The sequence below is a fragment of the Camarhynchus parvulus genome, chromosome 23 (assembly GCF_901933205.1).
Source record: "Camarhynchus parvulus chromosome 23, STF_HiC, whole genome shotgun sequence".
Classification (NCBI taxonomy): domain Eukaryota; kingdom Metazoa; phylum Chordata; class Aves; order Passeriformes; family Thraupidae; genus Camarhynchus; species Camarhynchus parvulus.
Window position 1 is genome coordinate 2,223,536 of NC_044593.1, and position 22,329 is coordinate 2,245,864.

General features: G+C 49.5%; 1 protein-coding gene across 1 annotated transcript in view; it reads right to left on the minus strand.

Annotated features, from left to right (window-relative positions):
* CSMD2 (CUB and Sushi multiple domains 2) overlaps positions 1 to 22,329 on the minus strand; it is a 250,322-nt gene that overhangs the window by 35,554 nt on the left and 192,439 nt on the right. The window contains exons 30-44 of the mRNA XM_030964453.1: positions 21,023 to 21,217; positions 20,141 to 20,257; positions 19,205 to 19,318; positions 18,973 to 19,068; positions 16,322 to 16,525; positions 15,301 to 15,425; positions 12,183 to 12,279; positions 11,832 to 11,936; positions 8,300 to 8,418; positions 7,042 to 7,111; positions 4,627 to 4,743; positions 3,238 to 3,447; positions 2,167 to 2,355; positions 1,006 to 1,183; positions 234 to 379 (exon numbers count right to left, since the gene is read on the minus strand). Of these exons, the coding sequence (XP_030820313.1) occupies positions 234 to 379; positions 1,006 to 1,183; positions 2,167 to 2,355; positions 3,238 to 3,447; positions 4,627 to 4,743; positions 7,042 to 7,111; positions 8,300 to 8,418; positions 11,832 to 11,936; positions 12,183 to 12,279; positions 15,301 to 15,425; positions 16,322 to 16,525; positions 18,973 to 19,068; positions 19,205 to 19,318; positions 20,141 to 20,257; positions 21,023 to 21,217 (2,082 nt within the window). The remainder of the gene's footprint in view (positions 1 to 233; positions 380 to 1,005; positions 1,184 to 2,166; positions 2,356 to 3,237; positions 3,448 to 4,626; positions 4,744 to 7,041; positions 7,112 to 8,299; positions 8,419 to 11,831; positions 11,937 to 12,182; positions 12,280 to 15,300; positions 15,426 to 16,321; positions 16,526 to 18,972; positions 19,069 to 19,204; positions 19,319 to 20,140; positions 20,258 to 21,022; positions 21,218 to 22,329) is intronic.

The following is a 22,329-nucleotide window of genomic DNA, read 5'->3' on the forward strand; positions in this document are numbered from 1 at the left end:
TGAAAAAAAATGGGCTGAAAAACTTCCTGGAAAAAAAACTGGTTTGATAAACTTTATGGAAAAAAACTGGGCTGAAAAACTTCCCGGGGAAACCCAGCCTGAAAAACTTCATTAAAAAACAGGGCTGAACATCTCTGTGGAAAACTTGGGATAAAAGGGTATTTTTTTGCATTTTCCCAGACCTATTCCCCAATATTCCAAACTTTTCCCCCCAGGAAAGCAGCAGCTCAGACCATAGAAGTAGATGGCGAAGATGCCTCCGTTGGCGCCGTCGCTGTGGAATTTCAGCAGGACCTGGTTGGAGGAGCTCTGGGCAGATTTCTTGGCCGAGTTGCCCGTGAACACCCCCAGCTGGGGGGCTGTTTGCTGGGGCCCATCCCTGATGGCAGGAACACAAGGAAAATTGATTCAATTGATTAAATCCCAAGGATTTAAGCCTAGGAACCCAACCTACGTTTTCCTTTCCCTCTCCCACATCCACATTTCAGACGCCCCGCTCCAGTTTAACACTTAACAACCCCTCCTGGCTCCCAGCTGGCAATCAGAAACGCAAATTTCAGTTTTAACCTCAAAAACTGAGGAATTAGGACCTGTTTCCCAAAGGAATTTCACTCCCTGTTTGCCCAGCCAAACATGGATTCTGAATATCCCCTTCAGAATATTCCAGGGGATATTCTGAAGGTCAGACTTTGAGCGCTACAAGCTCAAAATTTGGTCACAAACCCTTTAATCAGAGCCCCCTGGCTGCCTGAAGTTGATAACCTCCATTATTAATAAATAATGGAAATTATCCATTATAAATAATAAATAATATTTTTTTATTTATTCATATTAAAAGAAAGCTCAAAAAAATTCTTAATTTCTCTTCTTGTCTCCAGAACACCAGGAAACTCCCAGCTTGCAAAGGGGATCCCAGGGGTCCCATTCCCAGTTGCTGCTATTTCAAAGCCAGGAGTATTTCCCCAAAATGAGTCCTTGGAGTGACTCCTGACCCCCTGCACCCACCAGACAGTGATGAAGTCGTTGTAGGGCTCCGTCTGCAGCAGGGTGAAGTTCAGGTGGATCCCATACCCCACGGGCACTGTCAGCAGCCAGGTGCAATCCTGGGAATTTGGGTACTGGTTGGGGAAGCCAGGAGAGTAAACTGTCCCATTCTGGGCTGTGACATTGCCCCCACAAGGCACTGCAGGGGAGCAGAGAGAAACACAAACCCAGTGAGGAAATATCCCCCTAAACATCCTTATATTCCATTTTTATTCCTTTTTTTTTTTTCGGTACAAAAGTAACAATTCTGCATCCAGAAAAATCCAGATCTTGGCCTAAATTGCCTGAAATAATTCTTCTCTGCTGCAAGCACAGAGCCAGCACTGAAAGAGCAGCTGAGGATTCAGCTCTTTGTGCTTTGTGTTCTCTGGGTTCAAGGACTTACAAGAGGGCAAATATCACCTCTCTCCCTCCTTGCACAGCTCCTGCAGAGCCAGTGCTGGGATAAAGGTCAGTGCTCCTGGGAAATGGGCTGGGAAATCTTCAATAAGCACGTCTGAACTTCTTAAAGGTTCACTTGAAACCCTTCTGGAAGTAAATCCCACAGAATTCCGGCCAGCAGCCCGAGGGGTGAAAGGCTGAAACAACCATGAGGGGGTTGGAAACGAGAATTTGGATGAGTTTGGATGCCTGGAATGTAAATCTTCAGCCTGCAGAGTTCCCCGAGCACAGTTTTCAGAAAGAAAACCACCTTGGGAGATTCCTGAGGATCTCCCACCTGGAGAGATCCTGGAGATTTTGGAGATGCCCATGAAAGAGACAGACAGGGACACACACAGAATCCTCAGAGCTGCCAGGCTCTTTTACCAGCGACTATTTTTATTTATCAGAGCTAGATCAATGGAAGCTGGATGTTGTTGAGGGAATAAAGCAGCAAGGAATTATCACTCCAAGGCCTCTGGACTGTGCCACACAGAAATAACAGCCCCAGCAGGGAGCTGAGAGACATAGATTCTCCTCACCCACACCCCAAGACTCAAACCCCCCAAAACACCCCAAATATTCACCAAAATACCTCATGGAGCCCACAATTATCTCCAAGAGCTCATTCCCAGCCACACCTTTGCTCCCAGCCCATCCCAAGGAGCCGAAGCGCCGTGCCCAGGTGAGCCCAGGCCATACCTTCACACCTGGGGAGGGGGTGGTCCCAGTTCCTGTTGGTGCCGTGCTGGCAGGTGAGCACGGGGTGCCCGATGAGCTGGTAGCCAGGCAGGCACTCGAAGGAGATGGACTGGCCAACGTTGTAGCCAGCTCCTCGCACCACCCCGTTGGCAAAGGGCTCCGGGTCGGGGCATTCCTGCAGCTCGTAGGCTGGGGAAACACAGTGGGAATGGTTTGTGTTTCATTTCCAGGGAAAAAGGGACAGGGCAAGGAGGAACGGCCTCAAGCTGTGCCAGGGAAGGGGCGGGATGGAGCTCAGGAGGAATTTCACCAGGAAAAGGGTTGGAAGGGGGTGCCCAGGGAGGTTTGGAGTCAACAACCATGGAGTTAACTCAACAACCACGAAATGAACTCAACAACCACAGAGTTATCTCAACAACCAGGGAATTAACTCAGCAACCACGGAGTTAACTCAACAACCACGGAATTAACTCAGCAATCATGGAATTAACTCAACAACCACAGAATTAACTTAATAACCACAGAATTAACTCAGCAACCACGTAGTTAACCCAATAACCACAGAATTAACTCAACAACCACAGAATTAACTAAACAACCATGGAATTAACAGAATTAACTCAACAACCATGGAGTTAACTCAGCAATCATGGAATTAACAACCACAGAATTACCTCAACAACCATGGAGTTAACTCAACAACCACGGAGTTAACTCAACAACCACAGAATTAACTCAACAATCACAGAAATAACTCAACAATCACAGAATTAACTCAACTCAACAACCACAGAATTAATTCAACTCAACAACTACGGAATTAACTCAACAACCACGGAGTTACCTTAACAACCACAGAATTAACTCAACAATCACAGAATTAACTCAACAACCACAGAATTAATTCAACTCAACAACCACGGAATTAACTCAACAACCACGGAGTTACCTTAACAACCACAGAATTAACTCCACAACAACAGAGTTAACTCAACAACCAAGTAATTAACCCAACAGCCACAGAGTTAACTCAAGAATCGCCGCCCCCGGGGCAGGACTGTCCCTGCTGACCTTGGTACTCCAGCTTGAAGCCGGGTTTGTTCTGGGAGTGGTCGCTGTGGAAGTACACGGTGGTCTCGTGGGAAGTGGAGAGCAGGGAGCCGGGCAGCTCGGCGCCGCTGAAGCGCCCGATGATGCCGCTGGTGTCGTAGGGCCCGTTACGGATCTCCACAAAGTCGTGGTTGGGCTCCGTGGAGAAGTTCAGGAACTGGATGTGGGCACCTGGAGAAGGGGGAGGAGGAGTTGGGCTCTAAAATTGCAGCTGAGATTTTGCACCCGCACCAGCTCCAACAGCAGCACCAACATCAGCACCAACCCCAACATCAGTCCTAACCCCGGCTCCAATAGCAGAACCAACCCCAACATCAGCACCAAACCCAGCTCCAATAGCAGAACCAACATCAGCACCAACCCCGGCTCCAATAGCAGAACCAACCCCAACATCAGCACCAACCCCGGCTCCAATCCCAATACCAAACCCAGCTCCAACCTCAGCACCAAGATCAGCACTAACCCGAGCTCTTACCCTGATTTCGATCCCAGCACCAATCCCAACCTCGGCTCCAACCCCAGCTCCAATCCCAACCCCAACATCAGCTCCAACCCAACCAAGATCAGCACTAACCCGAGCTCTACCTATTTGATCCCAGCTCCAATCCCAACCTCGGTCCAACCCCAGCTCCAATCCCAACCCCAACATCAGCTCCAACCCCAGCTTTAAACCCAGTTCCAACCCCAACATCAGCACCAACCCCGGCTCTAACCCTCATTTCAATCCCAACATCAATCCCAGCTCCAATCCCAACCTCGGCTCCAACCCCAGCTCCAATCCCAATCCCAACATCAGCACCAACCCCAGCTTTAAACCCAGCTCCAATCCCAACATCAGCACCAATCCCAACATCAGCACCAACCCCAGCTTTAAACCCAGCTCCAATCCCAACATCAGCACCAGCCCCAGCTTTAAACCCAGCACCAATCCCAACATCAGCACCAACTCCAGCTTTAAACCCAGCTCCAATCCCAGCTCCAGCCCCAGCATTGCCCACCCACAGAGCCCAGGACAGCCTGTGCACTCAGCAGGACTTTAACTGCCCTGGGGACACACAGTGCCCTCAAACTGACTCAGAGGAGCTTTGGAGTGGAGCTTAGGAAGCCATTCCTCCCTGGGAGGGTGGGGAGTCCTGGCTCAGGTGCCCAGAGAAGCTGTGGCTGCCCCTGGATCCCTGGGAGTGTCCCAGACCAGGTTGGATGGGGTTTGGAACACTTTGGGATAGTTTCCCCTGGCAGGGGGTGGGATGAGATGATCTTGAGGTTCTTCCCAACCCAAACCAGTCAGGGATTCTCTGATTTTTCAGCCTCTCTTCTGTGATAGCTCCAACCCAAACCCATCTCTCTCACCAAACCCCACGGGCAGCAGGATCCTCCACGTGCAGTCCAGGTTGCTGGGGTAATTTCCTGGGAATCCTGGGCTCAGGAGCACTCCTTCCATCTCCTCTGCCGTTCCTCCACACTGGGCTGGAAAAACAACAGGGACCATGGTCAGGATCCAGTCACAGGATCTCCCTGAGGGGTCTGTCTGGGTGAGGGCCATGGGAAATCAAGGAATTAAAGACTCAGCTGAGAAAAAGGAACCAGCGCCACGTTTCCAGGCACTGCAGGGCCACATTGTCACAGACTTTTCTTTCATGAAAAGTCCGCTCTCAGGATTTTTCCTGCTGAAGCAAAGAAGTTCAGCAACAAGATGTAAACAATAGGTTATCTGCTGCCTTGGAATACAACAGGTCCATCTGGATTGGCCCAGATTGGATGTTTTTAGTTAGTGGCCAATCCAGGACTGAATTGTCTCAGAGAGAGTCAGAGAGAGCTCCTTTGTTTTCATTCTTTACTATTCTATTCTTAGCAGCAGCTTCTGGAAACCTTGCTTTCCTTTTCTTTTTAGTATAGTTATAGCATATGTAAATATATTAAAATAATCAATCAAGCCTTCTGATAATGGAGTCAAGGATCTCGTCTCTTCCTTCACCCAAGAACCCTTGTGACCACCGTCACACCACATCAGGAATGGATGTGCCTTTCTCCTGCCCTTGGGAGATGAAGACTGAGCCCAGGGATCCAGTTTGGGCCGCCACAGAGGGAGAGCCAGATCTGAGCAGTGACAGAGGGGATGGACACCTGCTCTGCCCACAGACATTGCATCAAACCAGGCACCAGCACTTGACTGACACTTTCACCAGCTCAAAAAACGGCTGTGAAGAAGCTGAGTGATGCCATTTTGACCCCAGTTACAGCCTCTCCTTTCCCCTGCCAATCTCTGGGCAGTCTGTCACCGATAAATCCAGCGCAGAGTGTTTGCTCACTGCCTGCAGACGACTGCCAGCCACGACAGCCCAAAAATATGTTTACAAAAGGCATCACATGAAATTTAAGCGCTGACAGCACCTTATCTGGATGACCTCCACCTGGTCCCAGCAGCAGCACCCAGCTGAATCCAGCCAGGTGTTCTCCTAACTCGCTGTGACAGCCAGGCACAGGCTCTTTGTCCAATATCTCATTACCCCAGACCTGCTCCTAACGAGGTTTCTCCCAGAAGATTTCTCTTGCTTCTTCCTCCTAATGGCTCTTTAATAGAACTGCTGCTGAATTATTTAGAAGACCAGCAGCTGGAGGAAGCAGACCAGGAGAAAATCAAACTGTGCCTGGAGCAGGAGCTCTGATGGACACAGGGCAGAGCCCCAGGAGTGTCACACCCACAAAGGTGACACTCACTCCTGCAGGAGTGGCTCCAGATGTGTTTCTGCCTCTCTGCAGCTGCCTGACCTTTCCCAGGGAGCGGAAAAGACAGGCACAGCCAAAATCCTGCTGGGTTGGGAGGCTGGTGCTGATTCAAAGAACCAAACTTGTGGGCTGCCAGCTTTTGGGATCCTCCTCCATGCTGGGATCTCCCAGCTCAGCCCAAGGACTTCTGCTTCCATTCAGAGCAGCTCCCAAGGGAACGGGCCCTTTAGCTCAGTCATTCTCCTGGAAATATCTCTCCATTTATTGCTGGCCTGCAGATCATCAGATAAAAGAACTGTTGGCTCTTATAATTACTTTAAAGCCAAATGATGTAAGCTGGAACAGCAGGAGCCCAAAATAACTGTTAACTAAAGCTATTAAATGCATAAATGTCTCTCTCAGAGCCGCAAAATGTGCAATATGAATATTAAACATCTACATTTGCTAAAAGCAAATGACTGAAAATAATTTTAAAAACCTCCTGCAAGTTCCCTTCACCTCCAGGCCTCTTCCACAGGGAAAATGGAATGTTCAGGCCTGGAAAGGACTGAACAGATCTGAGGGCAAACAGTGACCTGGACAAGTGACCTGTGGTCACCTGCTGGACAGCAGAGTGGGCACAGCAAGTTGGGATCCTGGGAGAGACCAGGCCCCAGTGAAAGGAGCAGCTTTGGTGGTACCAGACACATTCCACAAAAATAAACCACGCTTCAGATGGGGAAAAAAAAAAATCCTCAAGCCATAAAACCAGCACGAAGAAATTGGGAGTTTTTCCCTTCTGAATGGTTTTGTGCTGAGGGGGATAATTCTGTGTTTCACATTTTGTGCTAGAGCCACATCTGTAACATCCAAAACAAAGCACTCCAGGCAGCCCACGGGGACTTCTTGGGCACAATTTCCCTGGCAACCCAATGTTTCCCCACACTCTCTCACACGTGCAGAACCAGCCTGAATTTCTCTAAATCAGCTCTTTAGCCTTGGTTTTATTTAGGGAAGTGTTATAAATATCAGCCAGGTAGAAAGAAGTTGATTCCTCACCAATGCAGAGGGGTGGAGGGTAATTCCAGCGGCGCACCGTGCCCGGCATGCAGGAGATGTGAGAGTGGCCCTGCAGGGACGGAAAACAAAACAGGGGTTTGGGAGGGGGATGGAAAACAAAGGGGAGAGCCTCTCCCTGTCCTGGCAGGGAAAAAATTCCTTGCAAGATGGATCTGATCCACAGGGAGATGCCTGTTGCATCTGGGGTGTCGGAAAAAGTGATGCCTTAAAGAATGGTGGAATGAAACAACTTGATTTGGAGATGATCTTTCACACTTGGGGATTATCTTTGGAGATGATGTTAGTGTAGGAGGTCATCTAAAGGCTGATCTTTATTGGAGGAGTCCAAGGGAAGATATGGAAAAATGTCCATAAAATGCTCACTCCTCTAAGGGGGGTGAATACAGTTCTACAAATGCAGCAAATTAGCATAATTGACAAAAATCATCAATTAGAGACATAAATAGTGAGGTAATTCACCCATCTCTGAATCCTCTCCCTCAGGGACTAAACTCTGTTGATGAAAATGTGTCTCCAAGAGCTGGTTTCAACCTTGGAAGAACCAAGGAAGGACAGGAACCTGGGACCCCCAGCTTGGAGCTCTGTTTTGTCTTTCTGCCTCAGAAAAAGGCAGGGAAAAGTTCTGGGACTGATCACAAATACAACCACAGAGCTACAAACAGATGTGTAAAGAATATAGAGAACCCAGAAAAGCAGGAATCCTTCTGGTGATGCCCAAAGACCTGGAACAGAGCTAAAGGAATAAGGGATTTATTAAAAGGTTTTTACAGGACACACCTTGGGCTGCACAAGGCTGTGGCTACACCCAAGACGGACCCAATATGGACCCTGAGCCATGAGTTTTCACACTTTTATAAGTTTTGGTCCATTTCCATGTTGGGTTAACTGTCCAATCCCAGCTGCAGGTGATGCAGTCCCACCCTCCCAGTTTGCTCCCCTCCATTCCCTGCTGTTTGCACTTTTTGGGGCTGAAGCTGCAGCGGCATCCTTGGTTCTGAGGCTGGAAATTGATTGTTCTGTGGGGCTGAGGAGAGGAAAAGGATTGCTCTGTGGGGGAGAGAACTTGGATGGAGGAGGAAAAGGATTGCTCTGTGGGATGGGATTGTTCTTGGGGCTGAGGAGGAGGATTTCTGTGGGACTGAGCTGCGAGGAGACCTTGCTAAACACTTCATAAGGAGTTCAGAGTCAGCAAGTGAGGCAGTGCAGGGTCTGGAGCAGCAGGGAGCTGGGGCTGTACCTGCAGGGCGTAGCCGGGCTCGCACTGGAAGGACACCACGTCGTTCACCAGGTAGCGCTCGCCGATCTTCAGCCCATTCCCAGGAACCGCCGGCTCCGGGCAGCTGGAGAGGCCCACGGCTGTGTGGGGAAGGGAGATGGGAGCTCAGGGAGCGGGGCTGGGGCTGCGCTGGGGGCTGCAGGGATGGGAACACGCTTTGTGTTTTACCCTGCTCCCGTTTGCCAAGCGCCACCGCAGACTCTGGGTGGGGAAATTCTGTTTATTTTGGATTCTCCAGGGACAGCCCAGTTCCATCCCCACATTTACAGCTGGGAATAGCCTGCTGCAAACCCAACTAACAACCTGTGACATCTTGTGTGAGGTGATGGGCTCTCCTTCCCTTTTCCCTTCCCTTCTTCCTTTCTCCTTTCCCTTCTTCCTTTCTCCTTTCTTCTTTCTCCCCTTTTCCTTCCCCTTCTCCTTTCCCCTTTCCTTTCCTTTCCTTCCCCTTTCCTTTCCTTTCCTTTCCTTTCCTTTCCTTTCCTTTCCTTTCCTTTCCTTTCCTTTCCTTTCCTTTCCTTTCCTTTCCTTTCCTTTCCTTTCCTTTCCTTTCCTTTCCTTTCCTTTCCTTTCCTTTCCTTTCCTTTCCTTTCCTTTCCTTTCCTTTCCTTTCCTTCCCCTCCCCTTCCCTTCCCTTCCCTCCCCTTCCCTTCCCTTCCCTCCCTTCCCTTCCCTTCCCTTCCCTTCCCTTCCCTTCCCTTCCCTTCCCTTCCCTTCCCTTCCCTTCCCTTCCCTTCCCCTTTCCTTCCCTTCCCTTCCCTTTTCTTCCCCTTTTCTTCCCCTTTCCAACATCTCCCTCTCTCCTAACCACATTTTCTCCTCTCCCTCCCCCATCTCCCCTCTCCTTCCCAGTCTCCCTCTCCCCTCGGCACAGCCCAGGGAGATGAAATGAATCCTGCAGGCTCCTCTCCACCACAACCTCCTGCATCCCTGCAAGGGCTCCTGCTCTGCTCCAGCCCCACAGAGCCCCAGGCAGGGGGAAAATAAAAGAGAAAAGGAGCCAGGAGAGGCTGAGTCTCCTCCTAAAGCCCAGTCACGCTCCCCTCCCTGCTCCTGGATGTGCTGCTTGACCTTCAGAGAGGCAGAAGGGAAAATGGCTTTAAATAACTTCTCCTTCACATCAGTGCCTTTCACTCAGTCCCAAATTGTTCCTGGCTTTGGAGCATGCAGAGGGAAGAGCACAGTGAGGGAGAAACCTGAGTTCTCCTCCCCTGTTTTAGCTCACCTCTCCCAACTTCCTCCCAGAAAGAACACACACAAAAAACCCCCAAAAACAGGGCTCAGGGCTGGGAGATTCCAATTGTACAAACAGAGCAGAAATCGCATTATTTCCAGCTGCCCTGAAAATCAACACCTATTAATTTCCTCAGCCAAGGAAACAGGCAGGGCTGATAAATCCCCAGGCTCATGAGAAACCTGGCCATGATTTTTGCAGGAGGGTGCTCACAGGATTTATTGATTGGAATAGAGCTGGAGAAGAAACAGAGTCACAGCCAGAGGATTCCTGCAGCTCCCAGAGCACAGGCTGGGCACGTTTTTTCTCTCCCAATCCTGTGGTGGCTGTAATCCTGCTGCATTCAATAATGGACAAGGTTTCAGTGAGTAAAGGCAGCAAATCCTGGAAGGTTTTGGTGCTGCTTGGCTCTAAAGCAGCCCCAGCTGTGCCATTGCAGGGAATCTCACACTGGTTTGGGTGGGAGGGCTCCTAAATCACCCAACTCCCCCCTCCAACACCTCCAAACCAGCCCAGGCTGCTCCAAAAGCTGCCCTTGGACATTTCATGGACACTTCCCACCAGCCCAGGCTCACCCTCACCAGCAGCAGAGCTGGGAAAATCATGGAATATCCTGAGCTGGGACCTGCAAGGATCATCCATCCCACTCCCGGCTCGGCAGGATGACCCCAAAATGTTCAGGTTGGATTTAGGGAAAGGTTTTTCTCCCCAAAGGGAGCTGGGCACTGCCCAGGCTCCCCAGGGAATGGGAACATTCCCAAAAGCTACGGGAAGTTTTGGACTTCCTGGATCATCCACCCCACTCCCGGCTCGGCAGGATGACCCCAAAATGTTCAGGTTGGATTTAGGGAAAGGTTTTTCCCCCAGGCTCCCCAGGGAATGGGAACAATCCCAAGAGCTCCAGGAGTGTTTGGACAGGGTGGGATTGTTGGGGTGCCTGTGCAGGGCCAGGGCTGGACTGGATGATGCTGGCGGATCCTCCCAGCTCAGGATATTCCAGGATTCTCTGCCAGAGTTATCCAAACACTGACAGTAACAGACCCCAGGCACTCCCACCCCCTGCAGCTGGGCTGCTGCACCTCTCCTGATCAGACATCAGGAATCAAACACAGGCCCAGGGGAAAATGAATTTTTGTCATCCCCATCCAAACCTGACAGCCATTTCCCCAAAGGATTCTCTTCCCTGCCTCACTCAGGTTTGTTCTCTCACCACTGGGGATTTCTTTTTGAAAACACTTTCTCTGTCTAGAATCGCGTGCTGGGTCTGTATTTCCAAAAAAAAAACCGGCATGAGCCTTGCTGGAAGCCAAGTGCTGCCATTCCAGGGGGTGTTGGGATCATCCCTAACCAGGAACCCACTCAAGTGCTCCACACCACCACAGAATCTGGGTTGGAGGGGACCTTAAAGATGTTTCTAAGGTGTTTTTGAAAAGGAGTGGGAGCCCACACAACCTCAGAGCTTCCACAGGTTGTGCCAAGCTCCCCTTGGACAAGGAGGATGGACCAACCACCTTGGGAATGCTCCTGTGCAGGGCCTGGGCAGCTCTGAGCGCACAGCACAGAAATCCCTGGATCCAGGAACGTGCCCAGGGCAGCTCAGGGTGCTGGGGCTGAGGGGACAGGAGCACATCCAGCAGGTGAGGGAGGGCAGCATCCCCAGTACCCACTGAAATACTGCAGAAAACTTTTTTTTCTGCACTAAAGCACTGCAGAAAACCCACCCTGATAACACTGATAACACAACAGTGACTGATAACACTGATAACAGTGATAACGTGGAGTTCAGCCCTCAGCCTGTGAGCAGAGGCTGCCCAGGCTCTTTGTGCAGCCCCATCCCTGCAGTTTTTCCAAGCTCAGGCTCCATCAAAATGTTCAAACAGAGTTTTGTCTCCGTTCTGACCCTGCTTTCCTCAGGGGATGACCCCTGAGGACCCTTCCAGCCAGGATTTTTGGGATGAGGACATGTTCCAGCCTGCCGGTTCCAGCAGGGAATGCCAAGAGCTGGAAGCCTGGCAAGCAGCACTTCCCAAGCCCAGATCCCAGCCCTTCACCCACGGATATTTTACCCCTTTGTGCCACCACACAGCCACAAAAAGCTGCCACCAGCGTCATCCCACCCCTCTGCTCCATCTTTTCTCTATTTATCACTCCCTCCTTGAGGGCAGGGAGCCACAGCAGCTCCTTCCCGCACTCCTCCAGCCCCGCAGGCGCCTCCCCACCTGGCAGGAGCAGCGGGATCAAGGCTGGAGCTGCTCTTACTTTTGTATTCCAGGTGAAAGCCGGCAGCGGAGACGCTGATGTCGGAATAGAAATGCAGATAGAGCTGGTTTGAAGTGCTGTTGAGCAGCGCAGGCACCGTGGTTCCTGGCAAAACAAGAGGTGCACAAAGGCAGTGCAGAGTGTGAAAAATGCCTGTTTGATGACTGGCTTGTGGCAAATTCTCAAATCAATGTTGTATGTGTCAGAAAGTGATGCTGTACTAATTCTCTTAAGTAGTGCGCTAAATATAGTTTTAGGTTATAACATAATGATAAAATAGGAATTTTTGAAGTTTAATTTTGTGAGGCGAATGAAATGAGGCAGGAACTGATGGGCTCGAGGGCCACGCACCAGAGAAGCTCCCCAGCATGGTGGCTGTGTTGTCTCCTCCATCAAACACTTCCAGGGAATCCCAGTTCTGCTCTGTGACAAAACTGATCACCTGGATCTGCAGAGAGAAACAAAACAAAGGGAAAAAAATTGAAATAATAGGAGTAAATCAAATTAACAGCAATTAAAGGGTCACTAATTGAGTTTACACACTCCGGGGGTTCAGCACTGGCAAAACATGGAGACTTCTGCCTTTGACCATTCCCACTGGGATTTTCTAGCTATTTTCCCCCCAAAACTTCCAAACAGAAATGCTGTTTTCTGCTGCTGCTCCAGAGCTCCTGGAAGTGCCCAGCTCATTTACAGCTGCTGAAAATCCCAGCCTTTTTTTCCTCCCTCTTGGGAGAAATCCCTGAAGACTTTGAGCCCTCTCAAATGAGAGCAACCAGCAGCAACCATGAGATAAAATAAACCCCCAAAAACCACCTCACATTAAACAACGGGATTTTAAAAATCCAATCAAGCTCCAGCCTTGTTCCTCAGCTTTTAGTGGGATCACTCGAGTGCATTTTCAGATTTCACCTTTCCCTGCAATGCCCCACAAGGTTTGGAGGCCTTAGGAAGTCACTTGGCTCCATTAGTTGGAACATCAACAGAAATCCTCGGATGAGAAACATCAGGAGAGCTGAGAAATCTGCATTTATACCGAAAAGCAGAGCTGAGAAATCTGCATTTATACCGAAAAGCAGCTCGTGCTTGAGCGAGGATCTCCAAGGAATTGCACAGCTTTGTTTACCATTAACGGGGATTTTGCCTAAATCCTAAATGCTGATGGTTCAAAGCTTTCAGTGTCCCATTAAAAACCCAAGTTTGGTGAATGGCGTGAGAGTGAGGCAGAAAATCTGAGTAAAAACCACCTGTTTTGGGGAAAATTCGGATTTAACCCGAAAGGTCTGGATGAGATTTTCCAACATTGGGTATCTCAAATTAAACTGGCAGGCAAAAAGGAAAAAACAAACCCAAATCCAAAAGGAATCTTAAAGAAAAATCAGGAGCATAAATGAGTTGTACAGCTCGGCTCCAAACAAGGAGAGTGCTGGAAAATTGGGAAAAATGAGCAGTGAGGAGACTTCACTTCCCTCAAACTTTGACTACACATGTGTGAATCCTCTCCCTTTCTCCCCAAATCTTATTTCCTGATTTCCTCATCCACCCCAATTCCCCACTTACCTCTGCCTTGCTGCACATCAAATCAAAACCCCTCATTTGAAAATCAATAATAAAACTAAAATAAAATCAAATAATAAATAATAAAAACAAAATCAACCCCTCCACTTCAGCCGTTGAAACCCATTTCCTCCTTGATTTACTCCGGGTAATAAAACCGACTCTAAAGTTCCTCCCAAGTATTTTTTTAAAGCAAAAAGTGAGTGGAGTTCACCCAGCAGGAATCGCAGTGACCCCCACGGAGCCATCACTGACCCTTTTTTCCCTTTTTTCCTGCCTCATTACACCCCTATTGTGATTTACATTATTGGAAGTGGAGTGAGAATGAGCATTTTGTTTGCTCTTACACCGCCTAAATTATTTATTCTCTTCTCCGCCCCCCCTCCTCCAGCTTAACGGAATAAACATTTTTAAGGTCCTAATTCTAGTCTGACATGTGGATTCACAAGGGATCTGCATCTATTTACTGCCACGTGTATAAATTAATTCACTCAGGAAGGTTTGCTCCGGGAATGAATAATTCATGGCAGAAGTGCCAGCTTCTACCCTGATTACATAAAAATCCTGCTCCTGAGTGCTGCTACCAAGAAAGCTTCAATTTCACCTCCTTCCCTGATTTACAGTTGTTTAACCTTTAATTGTTGTGCAAAAAGGGGGGAAAGCCATGTTGGAATTAAGATCTAATAATGGAGAACGCAAAGGGAAGTGGAGCCAGGATGGATCCAACTCCAGCTCCGTGGTCGTTCCCTCCCCAGGGGCTGCCCTGAGACCCCTCCCTGCAGCTGTTTCAGGTCCTAAAAAGCCAAAACCTTTCCCCAAGGGCTTTTTTTTCCCCCTGGAAGTCCCAGGGAAGCTGATGGGTCGTGACCAGGTGACAGCAGATCCCAGTGACACGTGGAAGTGCAGACCTCAGCACTGGTGGGGGACCCAAAATGTGGGACCAAAGAATTTTAAGGGGTTGGGATGGATGTTAAAGCTCATCTTGTTCCAAAATCTCTGCTGTGGGCAGGGACACTTCCCACTATCCAAAAGTGGGACAGGTTGGAAGCCCTGCTCAACCAAGCCTTGGACACTTCCAGGGTTGGAGCATCCACAGCCTCTCTGGACAACCATAATAAAAAACTAAAATTTAACCCAAATTCTCCCTCTTTTGTGCCAGAGTAAGGGTCACACTGAGGGACCATGGTCCTGCTCTTCCCCAATCCCACCCTGTGCCTCCCTGACACTGCTCCTGGAGCTCTGGCATCCTCGGGGCTGTGCCCATGCCCTGGGCAGTGCCCAAAAACCCCCTGGGGGAAGAAGAACCTTTCCCTAAATCCAACCTGCCCCTCCCCTGGCACAGCTCCTTGCCTGGTCACAAACTGGAGCCATGATATTTTCTGAAAAATCCTTTCCTTAGGATTTTTCCTCCTGAGAAGCTGAGAGGCCTCAGGAACAAAATGTGAACAACGGTTATCTGCTTCTGTGGAATGCAACAGGTGCATCTGTGATTGGTCTCATGTGGTTGTTCCTAATTAATGGCCAATCACAGTCCAGCTGTCTCGGACTGTCTGGTCAGTCACAAGCCTTTGTTATCATTCCTTTTCTATTCTTAGCCAGCCTTCTGATGAAATCTTTTCTTCTATTCTTTTAGTATAGTTTTAACATAATATATATCATAAAATGACAAATCAAGCCTTCTGAACCATGGAGTCAGATCCTCATCTCTTCCCTCATCCTCAGACCCCTGTGAACACCGTCACAACACCACCAATGAGTCCCTGCCTAATTAATCCTGGCTGTAAATAAATGCCCGATTCCAGAGAATTCCACACCAACCCATCCCTGTCCTGTGAGGAGCAGCGATTTCCCATCACGTGGCCTCTCTGAGAGCAGCACACCCCGAGTGTCCTCCTGTCTGTCCTGGCCGTACCTGAATCCCTGCTCCCTCGGGCACTGTGATCTTCCACACGCAGTTGAGGCTGTTCAGGTAGGGCTCAGGGAAGCCTGGGGACAGGATGGTTCCTTTCCTCTCTGTCAGGTTCCCCCCGCAGGGCACTGCCATGAGGAAAGCACAAGGAATTGGTTTTGCTAAAAACATCGGTAAAATGACAAGAAATCAAAAGCTGGTTGTGATTTAAGGATGAGATTTGTAGGAATAATCCTCTTTCCGGTAACTTTTTCGTGCAAGTTTTGGCACATTCCTTGGGATGGGACAGCCACAACCTTTCTGGACAGAACAAGAGTTATTAAGCCACCCACCCTGATCCCACCTCCCCCAGTGCCACCTACCTGTTGCTACAGGACATGGAATAAAACTCTGCGGACATGCTGCTCTTTTCAAGGTAAAAAGAGAGCTTTTAATTTCTAACATTATAGATTTCCATAAGTGACAGTGGATTGGAGGGTAAAAGTGCCACCTCTCCAATGACACTGGACACACCAACAGCCCATCAAATTCCTCCTCTTCCATAAAAGAATGCAAAACAGTAACTTATTTATATGAGAAAGTTCGTTACAAGAACGTGAACATCAGAAAGCTCAGAAAAGCTTAAAAAAAACTCTTTTCAAGGTAAAAAGAGAGCTTTTAATTTCTAACTTTATAGATTTCCAAAAGTGACAGTGGATTGGAGGGTGACAGCGCCACCTCTCCAATGACACTGGACACACCAACAGCCCAGCAAATTTCTCCTCTTGAAATAAAACACCACGGACATGCTGCTCTTTTCAAGGTAAAAAGAGAGCTTTTAATTTCTAACATTCTGGATTTCCAGAAGTGACAGTGGGTTGGAGGGTGACAGTGCCACCTCTCCAATGACACTGGACAAGCCCATCAAATTCCTCCTCCTCCATAAAAGAACGCAGAACAATAAGTTATTTAGATCAAACGCGCGACAAGAACGCAAACATCAGAAAGCTGAGAAAATCTTGAAAAAAACCAGAGTGGCACCTACCAACGCAGGTGGGGACGGAGGAGTTCCACTGAGCCAGGGCCCCGGGCATGGCCAGGCACTGGATGGCAGGGGAGCCTCTGAGGCTGTATCCGGGGCTGCACTCGAAGCGCACCAGGGCGCCCACGGCGAAGTCGCTGCCCAGGCGCCGGCCGTGCCGCGGCTCCGGCACCGAGCTGCACTGCGTGGCGCTGGTGCGGGGCACGGCTGCCACACAGGGGAGGCACACACAACACAGTTAGTGCTGGCATGGAGCTGCTGCAGGGAAGATTCGTCAGTTTTACACTGAAATTCCTGAGAATCTAAATGCTGGGATGTGCTGGGGGCAGACTTGACTGTTGAGTGATTGTATCTAAAAGCCTGAAGTGTCAGGGGTGAATCCAAACATGATAATTGACTGATTGTCCTTAAATCCCAAAGTATCTAAACCCCAAGGAGGGGCTGAATCCAAACACAACCATTGACTGATTGTACCTAAATCCCAAGGAGGGGCTGAATCCAAACATGACCATTGACTGATTGTACCTAAACCCTGAAGCATCTAAATCCAAAGGAAGGGCTGAATCCAAACATGACCATTGACTGATTGTACCTAAACCCTGAAGCATCTAAATCCAAAGGAAGGGCTGAATTCAAACTTGGCCATTGACTGATTGTACCTAAAAATCTAAAGTATTGGGGCTGAATCCAAACATGACCATTGGCTGATTGTACCTAAACCCCAAAGTATCTAAATCCCAAGGAGGAGCTAAATCCAAACTTGGCCATTGAGTGATTGTATCTAAAACCTTAAAGTATCGGGGCTGAATCCAAACATGACCATTAACCGATCGTACCTAAATCCCAAAGTGTTTAAACCTCAAAGAGAGGCTGAATCCAAACATGACACATTGACCAGTTGTACCTAAACCCCAAGCTGGGGCTGAATCCAAACTTGGCCATTGACTGATTGTATCTAAATCCCAAAAACTGGTTGAATCCAATCATGACCATTGAACTGATTATACCTAAATCCTAAAGACTGGCGTAATCCAGGCATGACCATTGAGTGATTACTCCTAAACCCCTAAGTATCTAAATCCTAAAGAATGCCTGAACCCAATCATGACCATTGACTGATCATTCCTAAATCCCAAAGCACCTAAACCCCAAAGATGTGCTGAACCCAAGCGTGACCACTGAGAAGAGAAAAAAAAGAATATTTCACTTCCAGTTCTGCCAGCTCAGGTGATCTGAGTCCAAGTGGTTCCCATGCCAGACCGAGTGGAGGTGGCACTTGGTGACACAGCTGGTTGGGCATGGGGGCACTTGGATGGAGGTTGGACTTGAAGATCTTGCAGGTTTTTTTCAACTTTAATGGTTTAATGTTCTATACCTGAAATAAAAGCAGCTGGGACATCCAGAACCCTCCCATTGCCTCCCTCCAGAGAACTCGCCCCACAACAAAAAGTTGTTTTTACCCAGGGGAACAAAGGGTTTGGCAGTGGCTTCCCAAAAAGTTGTTTGTCACCCAATGCAGGAGCCTCTACAGGGAGCCCTTTGGGTTCCTCAGCTCCCTGGGCCTCATGGAACAGGGGAAGGAACAGCAATTGGGGAAAAATCTACTTTGGAAAAGAGAGAAAAGGGGGATTTAAGTTGTGATGGTGCTGAAATTGTTGATTTTCCTATTGAATACTGGGAATTACAAGACAGGAATGAGTCTGGCAGATAAGTGAGGAGAAAAACTCATCAAAAAATCAGGTCTATTGCCAAGGAAGAATTCAATTAATATTTTCCTCTAAGTTGCTTTACACTTATGAGTGTTTAGCTAATTAGAGTCTGGCCAGGCAGATCCAAATCAGGATCGCCCTTGTCCCCTTGCTTCCCATGCAGCTCTTGCAGGAGGGAGGAGGAAACCTCCCCTGGTTTCATCAGAACCTTTGTTCTGCTGAGCTCTTTGAAGATTACAATCACAACCATGGCTGTTTCACACTCATTAGGCAGGAATTCAAGAGAACAGATCTCTAACTACTCCAAAACCCAAACCATGCTTTGCTTCACCCCTGGAGAAAGCTCGGGTCGCGCCGGTGTCTGTCCCCTCTTTGCAGCAAAAGCCTGGATGTTCCCACAGATAACTCCAGGGAGCACGTGGGTGAGAAATCCCTTCTGCTTTCCCGCTGTTCCATGCATCATTTGCTATTTACTCCCATAAAATCCCCGAGTTGTTCTCGCCCAGTGCAGCACGAAGCTGTTACTGAGAGGATCAAGGGGCAGCAGTGTGACAGCCCCGAGCCTGTGACACGCACGGAGGGAGGATTTCCGAGCTGCCAGACGGGATTTCAGCTGCTTACACCCAGCAAAAGTGCTAAAAATGCCACTGGGAAGAATCGCTGTGGGATAAATCTCCAAATTCCCTGTGTGACTCTGGGCGTGACGCCGGGATGGGGCTGATGGTAATCCTGGGATGTGCAGGGTTCAGGCTGAGTGGGAATGAAGGGCAGAATACAAAGTACCCACAGCAGGCAGCCAGCCCTGCCAGAGCTCTGCTCCCAAAGGAATCCTAATTCCCTGTGATATTCCCTGCTCAGAACCCCCAGACACCAAAAGCAGCTCAGGACACTCAGGACACCCCTGGGAGCGACCCAGGGACACTTCCAGAACACACCTGAACTCACCTTGGTAGACAAAATGAAAGCCTTTGGCCGTGGATTGACCCTTGGAGCTGAATTTGATGAGGATCTGGTTGGTGGTGGCCAATGGCAAAGATTCCCCTGGATGGGGAGGAGGGAAAACAGGAGAGACAGAGGTGAAGGAATGAGCCACAGGGAGCAGCTGTTGGGTGTCAGCTGCGCCAAAGCTGCTGTCCCCAGCAGGGACAGGGGACAGGGACAGGGAGCAGCTCCCTACCTGAGTGAGAGCCCGAGAGGGAGCTGAGCAGCCGTGAGTGCTCCGTGGGGCCATCGTGCACCTCCAGCACGTCATTGAGCGCCGTCTGGAAAAAGGCAAACTGCCCGAAGAGCACTGCGGGGACAGGGACAGGGACAGGGACAGGGCTGGCACCGGCCACTGCTGTCCCCAGCATCACCACGCTGCTGTCCCCAGTGTCACCACCGTACTGTCCCACTGCTGTCCCTAGTGTCACCATGCTGCTGTCCCCAATGTCACCACTCTGCTGTCTCCAGCATCACCATGCTGCTGTCCTGTGTCACCACACTACTGTCTCACTGCTGTCCCCAATGTCACCACGCTGCTGTCCCCAGTGCCACCACACTGCTGTCTCCATATTGCTGTCCCCAGTGCCACCACACTGCTGTCCCCAGTGGCACCACACTGCTGACCCCTGTGTCATCACACTGCCATCCCACTGCTGTCCTCAGCATCACCATGCTGCTGTCCCCAGTGTCACCACACTACTGTCCCCAGTGTCACCATGCTGCTGCCCCCAGCATCACCATGCTGCTGTCCTCAGTGTCACCACACTGCTGTCCCCAGTGTCACCACTCTGCTGTCCCCAGTGTCACCACACTGCTGTCCCCAGTGTCACCACTCTGCTGTCCCCAGTGCCATCACACTGCTGCCCCCACTGCTGTCCCTACTCAATCCCAGTGCTGTCCCCCCTGCCATCCCACTGCTGTCCCACTGCCATCCCCCTGCCACCATACTGCCATCCCATTGCTGCCCCCACTGCTGTCCTACACAGCCAGCCCAGGGGGCCAGGGCATTTTCATGGAACCCCAGAATCACCTGAGCTGAACCAGACCCCACTTCTAAAAAATCAGCATTAAAAACCCAGCAAACAAGAGCTGCAAGAAGAGAATCCCATAAAAATTCCAAGCGTGGTACCATAGTCCTTGGGCACGACGATGGAGTACAGGCACACCTGGCCACTGGTGTAGTTTTGGGGATAATTTGGGGACAGGACGACTCCATCTGAGCCTGTGTACTGCCCTCCACAGGGAGCTGCAAGGGAAAAGCATCATGGAGCACCCCTGGAGGCTGGAAATGTCCCCAGCCATCATTCCCAGCTCCAAGTGCTGCTCCCTGAAAGTTCTCATTGGAAAAGTCAGGTTTATCCCACCCTGAGATTGTGCTGGCTCCACGTGGAATTATCAACCACTAATTAATGTGAGATTTGCACTGTTCCCCACCTCACAGCTGGGCATGAGCTCCTTTTGCCACCTTTCCTCAGTTTTCCCTGCCAGAGCCTTCCCAAATTAGGGATTTCACTCCTTCCCCCGCCAGCTGCCTCTTGATTCCCTTCTCAGCTCAGGTCTGACTGCAAACCATGAAGTCAGAAAAGAAAACAAAAAAAACCCACAGAGAAACCCTAAGGAAAAACCCCTTGTTTTGTCACTGAGCTCTGCCCCTGCTCAGGAACACCCAAGACTGAGGGTTTGGATTAACAAGGATCAGGTTTAGCCAGGGTTTAAGTGGATTCCTGACTCCTGCCCTGTGCCAGGCACTGAATCAGCCACGTCCAGTTTCCTGTCTCAAAAAAAAAAAAAAGCTCAAGAAAACTCCCAAAAATCAGCTCTTCCTACTAAAAGAAAAGCTGTTAACCCCCTGAAAAAAACAATGAAAACTGATTCCTGGTAAAACCCCTAAAAAATTATGGAAAAACTGAGAAAACCCCTGTGAATTAACCCCCAGTTTTCCATGGGGGATGCACTGAGGGCGTCCAGCTCTGGGCAGATCCTGCCCCCAGCCCCTTCCCGTGGGATTTACCTGTACAGGTGGGGCGTGGCTTGTTCCAGGTGGGTTTCCCATCCCCTCCCATCACACAGGTGAGGGTGGGGCCCCCCTCGATGTCGTAGCCCCCATCACAGTAGAAGGTGATGGTGGAGCCCAGCTTCAGGTCTGTGCCCACCCTGGTGCCATTCTTGATGGACCCTGGGTCAAAGCAGGACTCACGGGGGTTCTCTGCAGGGAAAGAGATTAAAATTTTTAAAAAGTATTAAAAAATTAAAAAAAAAAATTCCCAGGATGTTTATTCCTCTGGCACAGCTCCTCTGCTGTTTTGACCAGTGAAATAGGAGTTTTTTTAGTTGTTTTTTTTTTTTTTTCACCTGGGAATGTGTGGGATTTTCACGAGGATTGGCACCATTTGCAGGGTGTGGATTTGGGATTTCGTTTGGATTCTGGCTGCTCCAGACCCACCTGTGCGAGAAGGGAGGCTCCAGTTCCCACCCAGGCACCCAAAATCCAACCTCCCTGTTTTGGGAGCCACAACTCTCACTGCCCATCACACATTCATATCCTCAGCCTTTAAATCCTGAAATCCTGGCTTCTCCTGGGCTCACTGGGGTCTTGATGCACAATCCAAATCAAAACTTTGCTTTCACACAATCCCAGGATCGCTGAGGCTGGGAAATCCCTTCAGGATCATTGAGTCCAAGCTGTGACCCATCCCCACCTTGTCATCAGCCCAGAGCACCGAGTGCCACAAGGACAAATCACATTTGAGATGGGGAGGCCCTGGCACAGAGTTTTCCACATTAAAAAATCCAGGGAACACAACAGAGCTGTCAGGACTTGGACATTATTTTCCTTCTTCTTCTAACAGCTTTTTTGGCTTTTTTTTTTCTTTTCTTTATTTTTTTTTTCCTGCCTGCAATATAATTAGAGGCTTTGATTAATCCTGCTCTTTTGTCATTTGGAAATTGCTCATTAAAGACAAGGGCTTTTCTGAGAGCAGTGGCTCTGGGAACGATTCAAGTGTGCTTAAGCATTAAATCAGGGGCTCTCAGATTTTGGGGAAGGTGTGGAAGGAGAAACAGGAAACTGTAAAGCCCACAGGATTTGCTTTTGCTTCCCTGCATGAAAAATCAGATGATCCCATGGTTCCCTGTCCACAGCAGCTGCACCAGGTGATCCAAGAGAATGGGGCACAAAAAGATGGGATTTTTTTTTCCCCAGAGCACCAATTCCTTGTTTTGGGAGCCACAGACTGGTCAACCCCCACTGCCCATCACACATTTGTATCCTCAGCCTTTAAATCCTGAAATCCTGGCTTCTCCTGGGCTCAGCGGGGT